The sequence below is a fragment of the Myotis brandtii genome, unplaced genomic scaffold (genome assembly GCF_000412655.1).
Source record: "Myotis brandtii unplaced genomic scaffold, ASM41265v1 scaffold893, whole genome shotgun sequence".
NCBI lineage: Eukaryota > Metazoa > Chordata > Mammalia > Chiroptera > Vespertilionidae > Myotis > Myotis brandtii.
In genome coordinates, this window is record NW_005371660.1 from 595,178 (window position 1) to 611,955 (window position 16,778).

The 16,778-nt window shown below is 38.7% G+C and overlaps 1 protein-coding gene across 1 annotated transcript in view; it reads left to right on the plus strand.

Annotated features, from left to right (window-relative positions):
* PKHD1 (polycystic kidney and hepatic disease 1 (autosomal recessive)) overlaps positions 1-16,778 on the plus strand; it is a 438,226-nt gene that overhangs the window by 54,628 nt on the left and 366,820 nt on the right. The window contains exons 23-28 of the mRNA XM_014532447.1: positions 1,697-1,824; positions 4,334-4,518; positions 5,409-5,531; positions 7,094-7,199; positions 7,700-7,975; positions 14,957-15,087. Of these exons, the coding sequence (XP_014387933.1) occupies positions 1,697-1,824; positions 4,334-4,518; positions 5,409-5,531; positions 7,094-7,199; positions 7,700-7,975; positions 14,957-15,087 (949 nt within the window). The remainder of the gene's footprint in view (positions 1-1,696; positions 1,825-4,333; positions 4,519-5,408; positions 5,532-7,093; positions 7,200-7,699; positions 7,976-14,956; positions 15,088-16,778) is intronic.

Genomic DNA, 16,778 nt, shown 5'->3' on the forward strand with positions numbered 1-16,778 from the left:
TAACAAAGAAACAGAATTTCCGGAGGATGAGGCCCAGAAATCAGGATTTTAAAAAGATTCCCAGGTGATTCTAATGTGCAGCCAAGGTTGAGAACCACTGCTATAGAACAAACACAGCTATTTTTATGAACTCACCACCAGATGGCACTAGAGCCCCATAAGCATCTCTTGTCTTGAACTAGTCAAACTTCCCAGCCAAATTTACAAAGCAGTAACTAAAGAGCAGGCTCTTCCTCTAAGCTCCTGGGACATGTGTAGGCTCTAATTCATTCTTTTTGTTTTTATTTATTTTTTAATTTTATTGAATTTATTGGAGTGACTGGTTGGTTAATAAAACCATGCAGATTCTAAAACCCCAGTAGGACAGGAAGAATTGAGAAGCTTGGCCTTTACAATCTCCCCATTTCCTCCATCTCTTTCTAATATGTTCCAAAATTAGTTCTCACACTTACACCATGCTTAAGACAGTGTATTAATGACAGGTGCAGTGATTGAATTTGCTCTCCTCTTTCCTTGACCTGGTCCTCTGGGCAGGAAAGAAGTGAAATCCATCAACAGAATGAAAGAGTGCAAGCTCTTTGGTGGTGGGGAGGGAACTGCTGCACCCACCAACCTGCAGTCCTGTGCCCCAAATGTCACAGCTATTAACCCTGAACCGATAGGGCTAATTTAGGTTGTTTTGAACAGGCCCACTCTTAGAGGGTCCTCACAACCTTACCTGCTGATTTTTCCTCAAGTCTCTTCACTCCTGGGAGCCTCCAGCCTGAGTAAGACAGGGCAGCCTTCAGTCTGGCCTCTCCTAGATTCATCTTCCAACACCCATAGTGTCACTTTGTCTGACTGCTTCTGTCTGGTTGTATGTACCCACGTCAGTATGTAAAACCGAATACTGTTATTGACAGAAATTAGATATGTTTATTGTTGAAAATTGGGAATATATAGAAAAACACGTAGGAGAAGATAAAAATCACTCTGTCTGCTCAGACATAACTTCTGTTAACATATTGAATCCATATTCTGGCTGCCTATTTCCCCAAGCAGTTTTTACATACATATATACATGTATACATGTACTTTTAAACCTCTTATTAGGACCAAAAATCACATACTCTATTTGTAACATGCTCTTTTCACCTAATGGTATAACTTAAAATTTTCCTCATTTCATTAAACATTCCTCTAAAATACAGTTTTTAATGGGTGAACGGTATTCCATCTCATGGTGTGTCACAATTCAGTCGACCCATTTTTATGGTATTAAGAGCAGCGTCAGGCAGTCGGTGTGTTTGTGCGCAGGTATTAGAGAAGAACTTGGCCAGCTGCAGTGGCCTGTGTTTCAGCTGCAGATACCGAATGGGGAAGTTTCTGTCACTGCCTGTGTATTTAACTATGCAAATTCGGTTGAGAATACCAAGTTCTCCCTCCACTCTGTGTTGGGGACCAGAGCCGTGGAGGCCAGTGTCATCCCTCTGGTACCCAGTGAAGGGGAAGGATGGACATTCTTAAAAAATCCTAATATTTACAGCACACTTATTCTACTGTGATACGAGAGGGGCACCAGGTATTTGGGAGCCTGAGCTCAGGGTGGTCTGGAACCATGGGAGACCAGCTGGTCTTTGAGAAGGAGCTATGTTCTGCCTGGAGCAGCATTCTGGAAGGTTACTGTGGTTAATGCTTGGTGTTTGATATGCCACAGCGCTGTGCCCACCGAAGGAGCAGAAGAAGGATCCGGGTTGGTCCAGGTGGCAACGCAGAGACTTCAGAGAACAAGTCCACCTTTAGGAGGACACTTTCGCATCCACCTTTCTAATACAGTGATTCCTGGTAAAGGGGCAGATGGGGTGGTGGTGGTGGTGCAGCATTTATCATTTACACTTTGAGGGGCATTCCTAGGCAAGCAACATCCTGTGAGATTGTCAGGCATGGGGACAGTCTGAATGCTATTTTGTTTATTTTCCAGGGTCTGAAAATGATCTTATTAAATAAAGACTTAGACAATAACAATATCATTGCTAATATAATCCCAAACTTTTAGCTTTAGAGATGTGGAAAGAGTGGTTTAGCTTCTTGGGGCTGTCATAACAAATGACCACAACTTTGTGGCTTAAAACAACAGACATTTATTCTCTCACAGTCGAGGCCAGAAGTCCAAAATCAAATTGTTGGCTGGGCTACACTTTTCCTGAAGGCTCATGGGGAGAGTCCATTTCCTGCCTTTTCCAGCATCTGGTGGCTGCCCTTGGCTATGGCTCCACCCCCTGTCTCTGTGGTCACATAGTCTTTTCCTCTTCTGTCTCAGAACTCCCTCTGCCTCTCTCATAAGGATATATGTGACCCAGGGCCCACCCTGACAATCCAAGATAAACTCTTCTCAGGATCTTTGACTTAGTCACACCTTATGCTATATGTAAGGTAATATTAACTCTTTGGCCTTATAATGTAATATTAATAGGTTCTGGGGATTAGGGAATTGACATATCTTTTTTTTTTTTTTTAATCCTTACCCAAGGATATTTTTTCCATGATTTTTAGAGAGAATGGAAGGTAGGGGGGGCTTAAGAGAGAGACAGACATCAATGTGACTGGGCCAGGGATCGAACCTGCAATCTAGGTAGTGCCCTTGATTGGGAATTGAATCTGCAACCCTTCACTGTGCAGGCTGCAGCTCTAACCATTTAGCGCCACCGGCCAGGGCGACATATCTTTTGGAGGGCCACCATTCAGCCCACTACACTGAGGTTTGCCCAAAGATCATACAGATAGTTGATGGTCCTCTTCTCTCTGGTGTTTCCTAGGCCAAGATCCATGGTAGCCATGGTTCTTTTGAATTAAACTCCACGATGACACCATATGCTCTTGAGGACAGTAGTGATCATAACAAAGGTAGAAGGAACTTTCAGATGCGATGAGAGTAGTTTCTAAATCTTCAATAACATACACATTTCACAAAGGATAAGGATTATAAATGATTATAATTTGTTATTTAGTTGGTATAAACATCGGGGAATCAGAAAGGAGGCTCAGGAGAGCTCAAGAGTGGCTGTATAAAAATTGGTGCATGGTCCAAAAATCTTCTGCCCTCCCAGGCAGAAAGATGCTGGGCTTGCAATAAATCTTCTTGAATGGGAAGAATGGAGTGGTGTTTTTACTCTAATAGGGCAACTTAGGAAAAGTTGAAGGTCCCTAGGCCACTGGACTCTATTGCTACTGGAGTCTGATACGTGGGTGAATCAGTGCCAGCAGTGCCCTGCCCGTGTGAAGTCCATCACTGTGCTGTTTCCCTTATCAACAATGAGACAGCTGCAGCCCGTGCGTGCGTAGACAGACTCTTCCTGCCACCGCCTTCTATTCTGATGCTCCTCACATCATTGCCTGCAGAACAACAGGGGAAGCCAGCCTTCACCTGGCCTTTTGAAATGGTGAGGGCCCCAAGTTATGCAAATGTAGAATAATCTTTTTAAAAAAGGATGAGAATTTTGTTTGCATTTTAGAAATATAGTGGTATTTTATTAACACTCCAAGGCAGTGTGGGATTTAAGAGGAAGACTTGAATAGGTAGAAGGCAACCTGGATTTTAATATAAACCTTCCTCACTTGGTTGGCAAGCTTCTGAATCTTCTTAGTTTTCATTTTCTTCATCTCTAAAGGAGGCATTAGGGTACCCAAATGACCCACCTCCCAGAGCTGATGAGAGTGGCTAATGAAATGGAAACTTTTGGTAAAGCATGAAATAGTTCAAACCCAAGTAGGACTTGAAACACCCAGTGTTACTGCTCTATGGTGATGTGGAATGAGGAAGCAGGTGGTTGGGCTTAAAGGAAATTCTAATAGAGAAACCGAAGTTAAATGTCAGCATTCCTCAGCTGGGCTGGCTATGTTTTTATGGATGTCAGCTGCTGTGTGCCTCTCCCACCCCCTGTGAAAGGTGGCCAACTTTTCTCTGTTCACAGAGCCAGCTACATTTTTTCCCCCCCAGGAAAACTCAACATTTAATTAGACTTTCAGGCATTACCAGGGTGTCTGGAGTCTGTATTTTGAGTTGACAGTTGAGATAGTTTTGTCTGATGTGACTGTGCTCTCTGCTTGGAATTTGAGATGTGATACTGACTAAAGGTATCACGATATAAAAAGGGGGCATCTACTCATATCTACCTTAGGAAAAAAATGGTTTAACTGGGCTGGGGCTTCTCTTGAAGCTATATTTTGAACATGAGAGTCTCCTGCATATTTAGAAGGTATCTTGACATTTATTCTCTGTTATCTTCATGATGAGACCTTATGAGGTAGACTAATTTATGTCTTATATTTTGTATATCACAACCTTTCCCCACAGATGTTCCTGTACGTATTTCAGCTAGTCACCTTCGCAAGCTCTTACAGAACAATGCTGATGACGTCACATCCAGGTATCTCAATGTCAGTGACTTCACTGTGAAGGAGGATCTGAAGTCTTGCTACGAACATGTATGGACTCTCTCGTGGTCCACCCAGGTTGGGGATTTGCCCAATTTCATCCGGGTATGTGTGGTATCCCTTTTGGTGGTATGGGGTTTGTGCCTGGAACAATTTTGTAAAGAAAAATATCAGAATGATATAAATGAAAACCGTCATGAATTATTAATTTTATTGGAATATTCAAATAAAGGGGCTCAATTATCTTGCTTTCTGGAAGTTTTCAAGACGTATTTTGTGTCTCATATCTCTGATAAAGCAATTTGAACCAATGTCTCCTTTCCTAACTCAGTGTAGGTAGAGACGTTGTTGGTCAGTGTCCACCTTACACCAATTCTGCATCTGTTATTGGATAATTTAAGCAGATGTGATTGACTTAGATTATGAGGGAGGCAGATGGCACAGCAGAAGGAATTTTAGAAAAGGATTTGCTGTCTTTGGGTAATGACAAAGCCAGATGCTCTTGCATATTTAGGGTTTTAAAAATAATCTAATGATCATCTAGCATTTGGTTATTATAAAATGAAATCCGAGATGGAATTTGATCCCTGTTATATGGTGGTGTGGGTCATCTGGTTTTCAAACAAAATAGTTGGGTGGAGATAGAGGAAGGACAGGAGTCATCTCATAGCACTTGTTTCCTTACATTTTATTGTAATATTTTGTATTGCAAACATACAAAATAGAAAAGCACATAGAAACAAAAATATCACAAGACTTAGAGAAATAATTTTTGTAGAACTCCATTTGCAAATAAATATCCCTCTAATCTACTGGGCCTTTCATTGGTCATTACTTATGTCAGGTTTCTAGTTTTCAATCCCTCGCCATTCCATTTTCACTTCTAGCTATCGGATTATCTTAAATAGAATGTGAAAAAACTTTTTATTATTTGTTTAAATCAAGACTAGACTGCTATTCCATGACAGAATTCACCAGAAATGTGATCGTCTTAGGTCTCTGATGAAAATCTAACCGGAGTGAACCCTGCTGCAACCACTCGTGTGGTATATGATGGTGGAGTTTTTCTTGCACCCATATTTGGAGACATGTTGGTTACTGCCAACCAGCACACTCAGGTGAGAGTAGATGGGCCACCCCAAATGCAAGTACTAGTTTTACGTCTGTCTCAGCCCCTCCCTAGTGTGTAATGTGGACCAATCCCAAGGAGAAGTTTTACAACCCATAACTCAGAGACAGCTATGGCTGTCCTCTCTCTACTTCCACAGGGTATGGAAAGGACTCTGAAAACTTAAGTGCTTTGTAAACACAACATCCTGTTATTATAATTATTGATGCTATTATTATGGTATAAAAAATAGAGAACCTCTGTGAGTACATATGGTTTATACCTCCACACATTGGTATTGAAAAGTAAATGAGCTAAGTCAACTCCTTTTCTCTTTAAAATGTCTTTTCCTCTTTCCCATCTGCCCATAATCCTGTTATAAGTCATCTGCTTTTAATTTGAGAAAAATTTAAAATACCAAACTATAAAGAATAATATAACCAAAACCAGGGTATCTAAACTGAGGATTAATAATCATCAACATGTTGATATATTTAGTGTTTTTTGTCTTTATGGATAAAATAAAACAGATAAAATCAAAGTGTTCTTTATCAGCTATGCCTTTATGCTATCCCAATAGCCTTTTCCTCCATAAGAAAACACTATCATAAAATACAGTGTATGTACTTTTATCCATATTTCCTATGTAGAGAGTCCAGTGAGCGTATCTTTTCTCATCTCCAAGTATTGTGGGAATCTATTAGATCAACATTAGTTCCAGTACAAGGGAAAGACATGTACAGGCTGACTCTTGGACAGTCGGGAGTTAGGGGCACTGACATCCTCATAGTAAAAAGTCTGTATGTAACTTTTGACTGCCCCAAATCTTAACTACTAGTAGCTGATTACATAAACAGTGAATTAACAGCATATTTCATATGTTATATGTATTTCATACTGTATACAATAAAGCAGTTAGAGAAAAGAAAATATTATTAAAATAATAAGAGAAAATACATTTATATTATTTATAAAAAGTATAATACATTTACAGTATTCTTAAGAGAATAATAAGAGAAAATACATTTATAGTATTTATAAATAATACATTTACCCATGTTGTTCAAGGGTCAACTGTGGTCTCTTCTTGGGGCCCTACTATTCTAGGACAAAAAAATACCCCAAACCAAGTGTCCAAATACTCCAATTTTTAGTTATATACCCATGTAGAAATGGTGGAAGGAAGGTGCCTACTTTTTTGGCATTTACCAGCAAAGAAAGGGCTTTTCACAGGAAATATCTACCTAGTTGAAAATAGAAAGTGATAAAAAGTCCTTGTGCAGTTTGAATTTTATTAAATTTAGTTTTATATGACAGAGAGGATATTTATTCAAGATGTAGCACATTTAATTGTAGAAATGTGATGTTTTAGCATGTTTGCCATCAGTTTAAGAGTCTGACATATTTTGAGCCATTCATTACAATTTAGGGTTTATTACTGGGAAATAGAAGAAAGAAAATAAGTGAATCATGAACACATTTTAATTTGGACAAATTTCACAAGTATTTTATGAATACTACTGAGTACATGAAGTGCATACATTTGGGTTTCATTCTTTTGCCTTTTTTCAGGTAGTTGTGCAAGTGAATGACATACTAGCTCATTGCTCAGGTTCCTGTTCTTTCCAGTATCTTGAAGGGTCAACTCCCCGAGTCCACTCTGTGTGGTATGCCCTTGGTAAGATTTGTGACTGGGCATTGAGATGGTCATGAACTTTAGGCTCAGAGTGATTTGTCAGCGGCCATGTACCGGTGATGGGTGGGTAGAGGTGCATCGGTTTATGGAGTGGATGTTTAGTGATGCAACAGAAGTGTATTTTTTGGCCAATGTAACTGGTATTGTTATGATTGAAAATGGAGACAAGTGGATTTTTGATGACTTAAAATGCTTTATTTTCTTTATTTCTTGTTTTGAAATATTCTTCACTTTGATTTCCCCCCATTTTTATTGACTAGTCTTCTCTCATTACTACTTTGAGACCATTTAAGATGGGGGCTGTATGCTTACAATGATAAATGCCAATGTCCAGTATTTGAGTCAGCATGCAACTCCTTGAATCTGAAGATGAGAGGGGAAGATGAAAGAAAAGGATCATTTGATGTTAGAGAGAGTTATCTGAAATGGAATGATATCCCTGAGAGATGATTTTGTTCTTTTAATTTCTTTCCTCCTTTAAGATGGTGACATGGACCTACTGGTTTACATTACTGGAACTAGTTTCTCGGGGGACTCCCAGGCCTTGCAGATTACAGTGAATAAAACAAGTTGCAAAGTTATTTTCTCAAACCAGACAGATGTGGTCTGCCAGACAGACCTGCTACCTGTCGGAGTGTATCAGATCTCAGTGCTGGTGAGACCCTCGGGTCGTGCCATCAATGCCAGTGGAGGAGGCCTCTTCCTGAATGTGGAACCCAGACTGGATGCTGTGGAGCCTCCAAGAGCTGCAGAGATCGGTAATATGGGGAGGACCCCACACTGCATCTGACCCTCTGAAGGTAGCATTCTTGCTGATATGCAGGAACCTACTCCTGCTGTGTAATCAGTTCTGTACCCACTATGATTCACAGCTTTTTGTTTTCTGCCATCAGAATTTCTTCTAATGAGCAACAGATATTTGAGCCCTTAAATGAACTCACTTGCTACATAGTTTGGCTGTGGTACTAGGCACGATTAGGTCAGTCACTGAGTCACCAGGATAATTTGATTTAGTGGAAACAACACCAGATTGGGTGTTAGGACATATGCGCTTGGGTTTCCGTGATGCCAAAATCAGATGTGTGACCTAAGAAATGTCAGTTACTTTTAGGGGACTTAGTTTCCTAATACAGATGATGATAGGCATCCTGTTACTTAAGAAGCATCTCTTCTTAGGTAGTCACATACCCTAAATGCTTACCGCCGCCTGGAAGATGGAGATATTCTCCACATTGTTCAGATGAGATAATGGTGGTTCTGCGAGAACAGTGACTTGCCCCGGGCTTTCCAATAGAAAGAGGTGGATTTAGGATGCAAACTGGGATTGTCAGATGCCAAGACTCCTGCTGCTTTTGCGTGCCATGCTGTCTTAGTTATATAATGAGCCTAATGATGCTTAACTTATAGGCCTCTTAGTTTTGTATGAGATTAAAAGGAGTCAACAGGTGGGAAAGTCCTTTGAAAAGTAAAAGCATTTGCATGTGCGATGCACAGGTCTTGCCCACTAGAAGCCTTGCACACAGTGGGTGCTCACAAATGTTTGTAAACTGATATACACTTGGATACTTGGCTAGCATGCAGAGCCAACTAGCATTCGAAAAGTGGGGTATGCAAAGGGCAGTGGATCTTGTCAGTGTCAGCCCGGTGGATTGGGTCTTAGTGCCATGAAAACCAAGGATCTCTTCTGAGGAACATGACAGTTAAAAACAACCCAGCCAGATTGCAAGAATTCTTAGGAGTACTCATGCCTATATATATGGTAATGTATGATTTCTGGAGCATAAAACTTCTTCTTTTTTAAAAAAATATGTCTTACTGATTTTTTACAGAGAGGAAGGGAGAGGGATAGAGAGTTAGAAACATCGATGAGAGAGAAACATCGATCAGCTGCCTCCTGCACACCCCCTAATGGGGATGTGCCCGCAACCAAGGTACATGCCCTTGACCAGAATTGAACCTGGGACCCTTCAGTCCGCAAGCCAACGCTCTATCCACTGAGCCAAGCCAGTTAGGGCAGCATAAAACTTCTTAATGCCTTGGGTTGTTGTCATTGTTTATTCTGCTCGACAAAGACCTGTGGCTTAGAACATTTTTTGAAGTGGTGTTTCCTGGCCACAAATGCATTGTTCCAAGGAACAGCTTGTTTCTGACTTGACTTTGCCTAGACAAGTGACTAAAATAGGGCAAGCTTTCTCTGATTTCTCAGCGATTTAAGGGAAGAGCCAGAGGATGTGTGGTGCTCACAGTGCAAGATCATATTTGATATTAACCCAATAATGATTAGCTTGAGTTTAGGGCATATAATAGTCTTCCCAGTAGATGTATAATGGACTTTGATCTCAAGTTACCTTTGCAGTTCAGGCCACGCAAACCTTTAGCTCCTGCCACTAGATTGCAGACACCCCAGGGGCAGACAGGTGGCTCAGTTATCTTTGTTTCCTCTAGACCAGTGGTTCTCAACCTTCCTAATTCCGCGACTCTTTAATACAGTTCCTCATGTTGTGGTGACCCCCAATTTCATTGTTACACATTGAACATAATTAAAGCATAGTGATTAATCACAAAAACAATATGTAATTATATATGTGTTTTCCAATGGCCTTAGGCGAGCCCTGTGAAAGGGTCGTTCGACCCCCAAGGGGGTCACAACCCACAGGTTGAGAACCACTGCTCTAGACAGAGTGCCTTGCTCAGGCTAGGCGTCCAACTGTGCTGGTTTTCCTGGGACTGAGGGGTTTTCCAGAATGAAAGATTTTCAGTTTTAACACTGGGTCATGGAACTCTTAATGCTAAAACTCAGAAAGTCCCAGGCACATGAATAGTTGGTCCCTTATCCTATCACCCAATCAAGGCATACTGCACCAGCAATATGTAGTAAAGTGATTTGTCGGGGAGGATTGTACATCATCTCTATATATTTTAGGAAAAGATGGAAAACTCAGAGAAGGAAAAATGTTGGGTGGGTGCAAATTGACTTTCAGTAAAGACTAAGGGAAAAGGGAAAGAGAGAGAGAGAGAAGCTCTAGTTGCTACTATCCTTATTACTGGATTTAAATTTTACCTTCGCTCTGCTACCTACTTAGTATCAACCGGTCTCACTCCTTCACTCACTCAACACTGATGAAGCCACCCTGTGTAAAGCCCTGTGCTAGATGCTGAAGTCCTTGCCACTCACAGTGTGGCTCTGGACTAGTAGTAGCTGTATCAGTTGGAAATCTGTTAGAAATGCAGAGTCTCAGGCCCTATCCCAGACCTCCTAATGAACCTGCATTTTAACAGGATCCTTAGGCCATTTCTATCAACAGTGGAGTTTAAGCAACGTTGCAGTAGAGGATTTAGAGAGAACCAGGCTGAGTCCTACCAGCAAGGAATTTACAGCATAATCCAGTATGAAATGAATATGTATAATATGACAAATAATATTCTAAATTACCACTTACCCTATGCAGAAGCACCCTCCAAAGGATTTTAAAGGAAAATCTTGGCTTTGGAGGACATACATACTTGGCCCATTTCTTACTGAGTTACCGTCTCTTTCGTTACGGGACCTTGTGAGACACCTGAACTTTCAAATAGAAATGGCAGAGTGTTACCACCTCTGCAACTTTTAATTATTAACATCAACAATAATAACAACACTTTATTTAGCTCTTATTATGTGCCAGAGACTATTAATGTGGGGCATATAGTAAATTAAAATAACGTGCCTGCTGCCATGGAGGTGATGGTTAATTGTGTCAGAGGAAAATCAAGCAGGGGAAGAGTGACAGATGGCGTGGTTGTGGTAGGAAGGCCATTGGCACTGGAGGGTTGAGGTGGATGGCATTGGAGAATGGAGACATGGATGAGGTGAAGGAATGAGTCCTGGGGAAATCTTGGAAAGGAGAATTCTAGGCGGAGGGAACATTGAATGATAAAGTCTTAAGTCAGAATAAGCTTGGCTTGTTCCAAGAACACAAGCGAGGCTACAAATATATATATTCTTTAAAGAAATACTTATCCAAATCCTGTGCCCATTTAAAAAATTGAGTTATTTGTCCTTTAATTGTTAATTTGTAAGAGTTCTTTATGTAGTCTGGGCGAGTCTCTTATCAGATATATGATTTGCAAATATTTTCTCCCACCTGTGGCTTGTTTTTTTATTTTCTTGATAGTAGTCTTTGAAGCACAAAAGTTTTAAATTTTGATCAAGTCCAATGTATATTTTATTGTTGTTGTTGCTTGTGCTTTGGTATCATAGCTAAGAAGCAATTGCCTAATCCAATGTCACTAAGATTTGTGCATATGTTTTTTTCTCTAAGAGTTTTGCAGTGTTAGCTCCTGCATTTAGGTATCTGATTCATTTTGAGTTAACTTTTGCATATGGTATGAGGTAGGGATCTGAATTAGTTTTCTAGGGATGCTTATCTAGGTACCACAAACTGGATGGCTCAAACAACAGACATTTATTGTCCTACTGTTCAGGAGGCTGGAAGTTACAGATCCAGGTGTTGGCAGAGTTGATTCCTTCTGAAACAACCTGCTTCATGCCTATCTCCTAGCTTGTGGGGGTTCACTGGCAATCTTTGGCATTCCTTGGCTATAAAAGCATCACCTGATCTCTGCCTTCATCTTCATTTGGTGTTCTTGCTATGTATTTTCTGTGCCCAAATTTCCCCTTATAATAAGATACCAGTCATATTGAATTAGGGGTCCACTCTATTCTACTCCAGTATGACTTCATCTTATATTAGTTAATTACATCTATAATGAACTTATTCCCAAACAAACTCACATTCTGAGGTACTGGCAGGTAAGACTTCAACATATGAATTTTTAGGGGACACAATTCAAAACAGGGTCCATCTTCATTCCTTTGTATGTGGATATGCAGTTGTTCCATTTTGCATATATGTGAAAATATTAGTAATAGAACTTCTTAGAAGTGGAATTCCTAGGTCAAGAGGTGGTATACATTTAATATTTTGAAAATACTAAAGTATTCTCTTTAGAGGTGTATAATTTATTCTCTATGCATATGAATGTCTATTTACCTCCTCTTATTAACACAGTGTTACCAAACTTTTTGTATTTACCAGTCTTATAAGAGAAAAATAATATTTTATTGTACTTTTACTTTGCTTTTATTTCATTGAGAGAAGTTAAATATCTTATCATATGTTTAAGAGACATTGTTTTTTCTTCTCAGTGAATTGTGTATTCATCTCCTTAGCTCACTTATTTTTTCAATTGGGCTATTTTTCTTTGTTATTTATTTAAAGAGCTTTTTATATAGTAAGGATATTAGACCTTTATATGTTTATTTTTTGTCTCTTTGTTTCCTGTTTTTGTAATTCATACATATTTTTTTTATTATTATTATTTTTAATCCTCACCCAAGGATATGTTTTTTTTTAATTGATTTTTAGAGAGGAAGAGAGATTGAACCTGCAACCTAAGTATGTCAATTGAACCCACAACCTTTTGGTATATGGTACAATGCTCCAACTAATTGAGCATGCATGTTTTATTTTTTTTATGCAATAAGTGTATCAACTTTTTATGGCTTTAGGGTTGCAAAATACTTAGAATGGCTTTCCTTCTCTAAAATTACATAAAAATAAAAATTCTACCATGTTTTCTTCTAGTTTTATAACTATTTTTTTATGGTGAAATATTATATCAGCTTGGAATTTCTTTTGGTAAGGATGTGAGAAGAACTCAGATTTAATTTTTTTTAATACTATTCACTTATTTACTAAATAAGAATCTATCTATTTTCACTTATGTAAAATGCCATATTTATCATTTCTGATAGTCCTATACTTCTCTGGGTTTATTTCTGAACTCCCTATTCTGTTACATTGATCTATCTGGCTATTCGTGATTTATTATTGCATGTTAATTATAGCTTTTAGTAAGATATTTTAATGTCTGGCAGAAGACTTCTTTACTCTTATTTTTGAAATTTTGTATTCTAGCTAGTGTTATTTATTTTTTATTGAATTAAAATCAGCTTGTTTAATATAAATATAAAATCTTGCATTGATGCTTTGGTTTAATTTCGGAAGATATGCAACCATTCTGAATTCACTGTTTCTACCCATTTATTTTAGTTTTCTCATTTAAGTTTTAATCTATCTGTTATGTTCCTCTGTAGCATTTCAACATTTTCTTTAGTTTTCTTCATTATCTTGAATTTTTCTTGTCAAGATTGTTTTCATATATTGTTATCTTTTATGTTGCTTCTTTAAATTATTTTTTCTTTAATTTTAGTCTCTAAATTTGAAATCTATTATAGTCTTGTCTTGACTCTTCAGGGCAAGTTGATATATCTAGCTTCAGGGTGTATTTTCTCAGTCATATTTTCTTGACAGGTTTTCTTCAGGCTGTGTTTCTCTTTCTACGCTGACCTTCTCCGCTGGAGAAGATAAGCTTGCTCCTGCACCCACTCTCCACCCTCAAGGGGTGCATGTCTCTACTAGTATCTGGTGGCTTCACTGCCACTCTTGTATCCCTTTCTGGGGGGATGGCAGACCAGCATCATTGCTCTCATCAATAAAGGGGACTTCTTTTTTTTTTAAAATATATTTTATTGATTTTTTACAGATAGGAAGGGAAAGAGATAGAGAGTTAGAAACATCGATGAGAGAGAAACATCGATCAGCTGCCTCCTGCACATCTCCCACTGGGGATGTGCCCACAACCCAGGTACATGCCCCTGACCGGAATCGAACCTGGGACCTTTCAGTCCGCAGGCCGACGCTCTATCCACTGAGCCAAACCGGTTTCGGCAGGGACTTCTGTTTATCAGTGAGATCAAGGGCTGCTTCTCTAAATCGGAAAACTGGCCATGATAGTGGTACGATTGGTGCCAGCCTCTTCTCACCAACATCTGCAGTGAGGGGACACAGGTTTCTGGGGTTGCTCTACAATGATCAGCGGAGAAATCCTGATGGCATTGGGTTGTGATGTCAGTCACTTCTACACCATCATGGAGACCGGAACCTATATGTCTGGTATCAAATCACAAAAGCTGAAAGGGTGTTTGTTTGTTTTTTTAAAAATATATTTTATTGATTTTTTACAGAGAGGAAGGGAGAGGGATAGAGAGTTAGAAACATCGATGAGAGAGAAACATCCATCAGCTGCCTCTAGCACACTCCCTACTGGGGATTTGCCCACAACTAAGGTACATGCCCTTAACCGGAATTGAACCTTGGACCTTTCAGTCCGCAGGCTGACGCTCTATCCACTGAGCCAAACTGGCTAGGGCTGGAAGGGTTGTTTTTTAAAGATGAGGCAAGTGAGAACCAGTGAACGCAGGGGCAATACTCCAAATGATCTGCTTTAAGTGGCAGAGCAATCTGTGGCCCTGACTCTGGGCCCACTGCTCCTTCTGCCATGATGCTCTCTTATACTTGATAATTCCAGAAACAAATATGTTTTATAGGATTGGCAGGGACGATATTTAACAATCTAGGGCAGGAAGGGTTTTTCAGAGACCATCTACTTCCCTTCTCTGATCTGTGGCAGTATTGTAACTCCAGGCTGCATTTCTACCTCTCTTTCCCCTCTAGTCTCCATTGCTACTTCCCTATCCAGTAGTTTATATATTTAATTTCACTTGTTTCTGCAATTTGAGAATGTATTTTGACTAAGGAGCTTCATATTTTAATTTTATTTATCTCTTGCAAATAATTAATTTTGTCTGTCTGTATGGCTGTATATCCCATATGAAAATGCTATATTTGTTACAGGAGGACTCTGGGCCACCGTCCGAGGCTCTGGTTTGGAAGATGTCAACCTCGTTTTATTTGGATCTCAGTCTTGTGCCATCAATGTCACCACAAGCAATTCACGGAGAATTCAATGCCAAGTTCCACCCAGAGTAAGTGGAAATCTTTGGCGTCTCCTCTCTGTGTGGGTGACCTTTTCATCATGAGAGAATGCTTATGTTGTTTATATTGCCTGTTCTGCTATGAAGTGGGAAGCTGACTCCACCAATGGAGTCTTTTTCTTTATTTTTATTTTTTTGAGTCTTTTTCTTTAAAAGAAGACAAAGAAGGAAGTCCCATGCTTAATAAGTATTAGTGCCACAATATAAATAAGTTTATCTAGTGAACATTCTGGGTGTTGTTTTTTAAAACTTATATATCTTGTAGTCTCAATTCTATCTTAAGCAAACAACAAAAAACTTAGTTTGCTCCAGCAATTTTGTTTTCTGGGCTAGATGTGAATGGTAGAATTTAGACACTTCTAGGCTATTTTGTTCCTATAAGACCGTGATGGCGAACCTTTTGAGCTCGGTGTGTCAGCATTTTGAAAAACCCTAACTTAACTCTGGTGCCGTGTCACATATAGAAATTTTTTGATATTTGCAACCATAGTAAATCTTATAATATAAGACATCTTCTTAGTTATTTCCTACTGCTTCCTTTTTTCCTTAAAAACAAGTTCCTTAGCTATCCTCTTTCCCCCCTGCTTCAGTTAGTTCTCTCTCATAACCGTATTAAGAGCTTTGAGTCTAGGTCCTTCCCTGCTGCTTTTAGTGAGCGTCATGCTCACAGCTGAGGCTGAACTTCCTATTCAGAGTTGACTTCAGTGTCATCAACATTCCTAGCACATCCATGACCCCAAAAGATGACTGTGTTCTGAACAAATAAAGACCTCTAAAAGAGAGGGTTCAAAATAATCTTTCATCTCTGGTCCCACATTTTTATCTTATTCAGTTACGCAAATATTATGAAATGTTAGCTTTTATGTCTAAACTGAATGCAGTTCCAATACATGGTTGTATTATAATTTGTTTAACTATTCCTTATTAGTGGACATTAAGCTAATTTCCAAAATTTCCTATTTTAAACAACAGAGCTTTCATCATCCCATTAACTATAGTTTTGGCCATATTTACTTTTCTCAGGATATATAGCACCCAGTTGTCTGAAATTCCTTTTTAATTTATACTCTTACTATCACTGTATAAGTGTTTGATTTCTGGTGTTTGACCAACACTGGATTATCACTTTAATATATATTTACATTTTAATGGCTAAATTTTATACTGTTTGGATTTCTTTCACTAAAGAGAATAAACACTAAAAAAACCCACAACCCTTTTAATTTTGATCAAAGTAACACATGCAAAATTTAAAAAGAAAATAGTAAAACAATTATGCTCTCTTACCATCTCTCAACCTTCTTCAAGTCCCCCCTTTCTGAAACAACCACTTTTAATTATTTTGAATATAGTTATAATACCATTATTTTTAAATCAATAATCCATGCTTACATTATTATAACTATTTAAATGAAGCTGTTAGAATCAGAAAAAAAAATTTTTTTCTTATATAATTTTTTTTCCTTAGAGTTTTTTAGACATCTTCCTTGTAATAAAAATCCTTTATTTTAAGGAAAATATTCCATCATATCAGTTACTTTTTCTTTGAAGCTCTCTGTTTTTCTACTTCAAACAAACTTGATGTTGTTTAGATTTATTCTACAAATATTATCCTAGCACTTTTCTTTCTTTTTTTTAAAAAAACATATCTTTATTGATTTCAGAGAGTAAGGGAGAGGAAG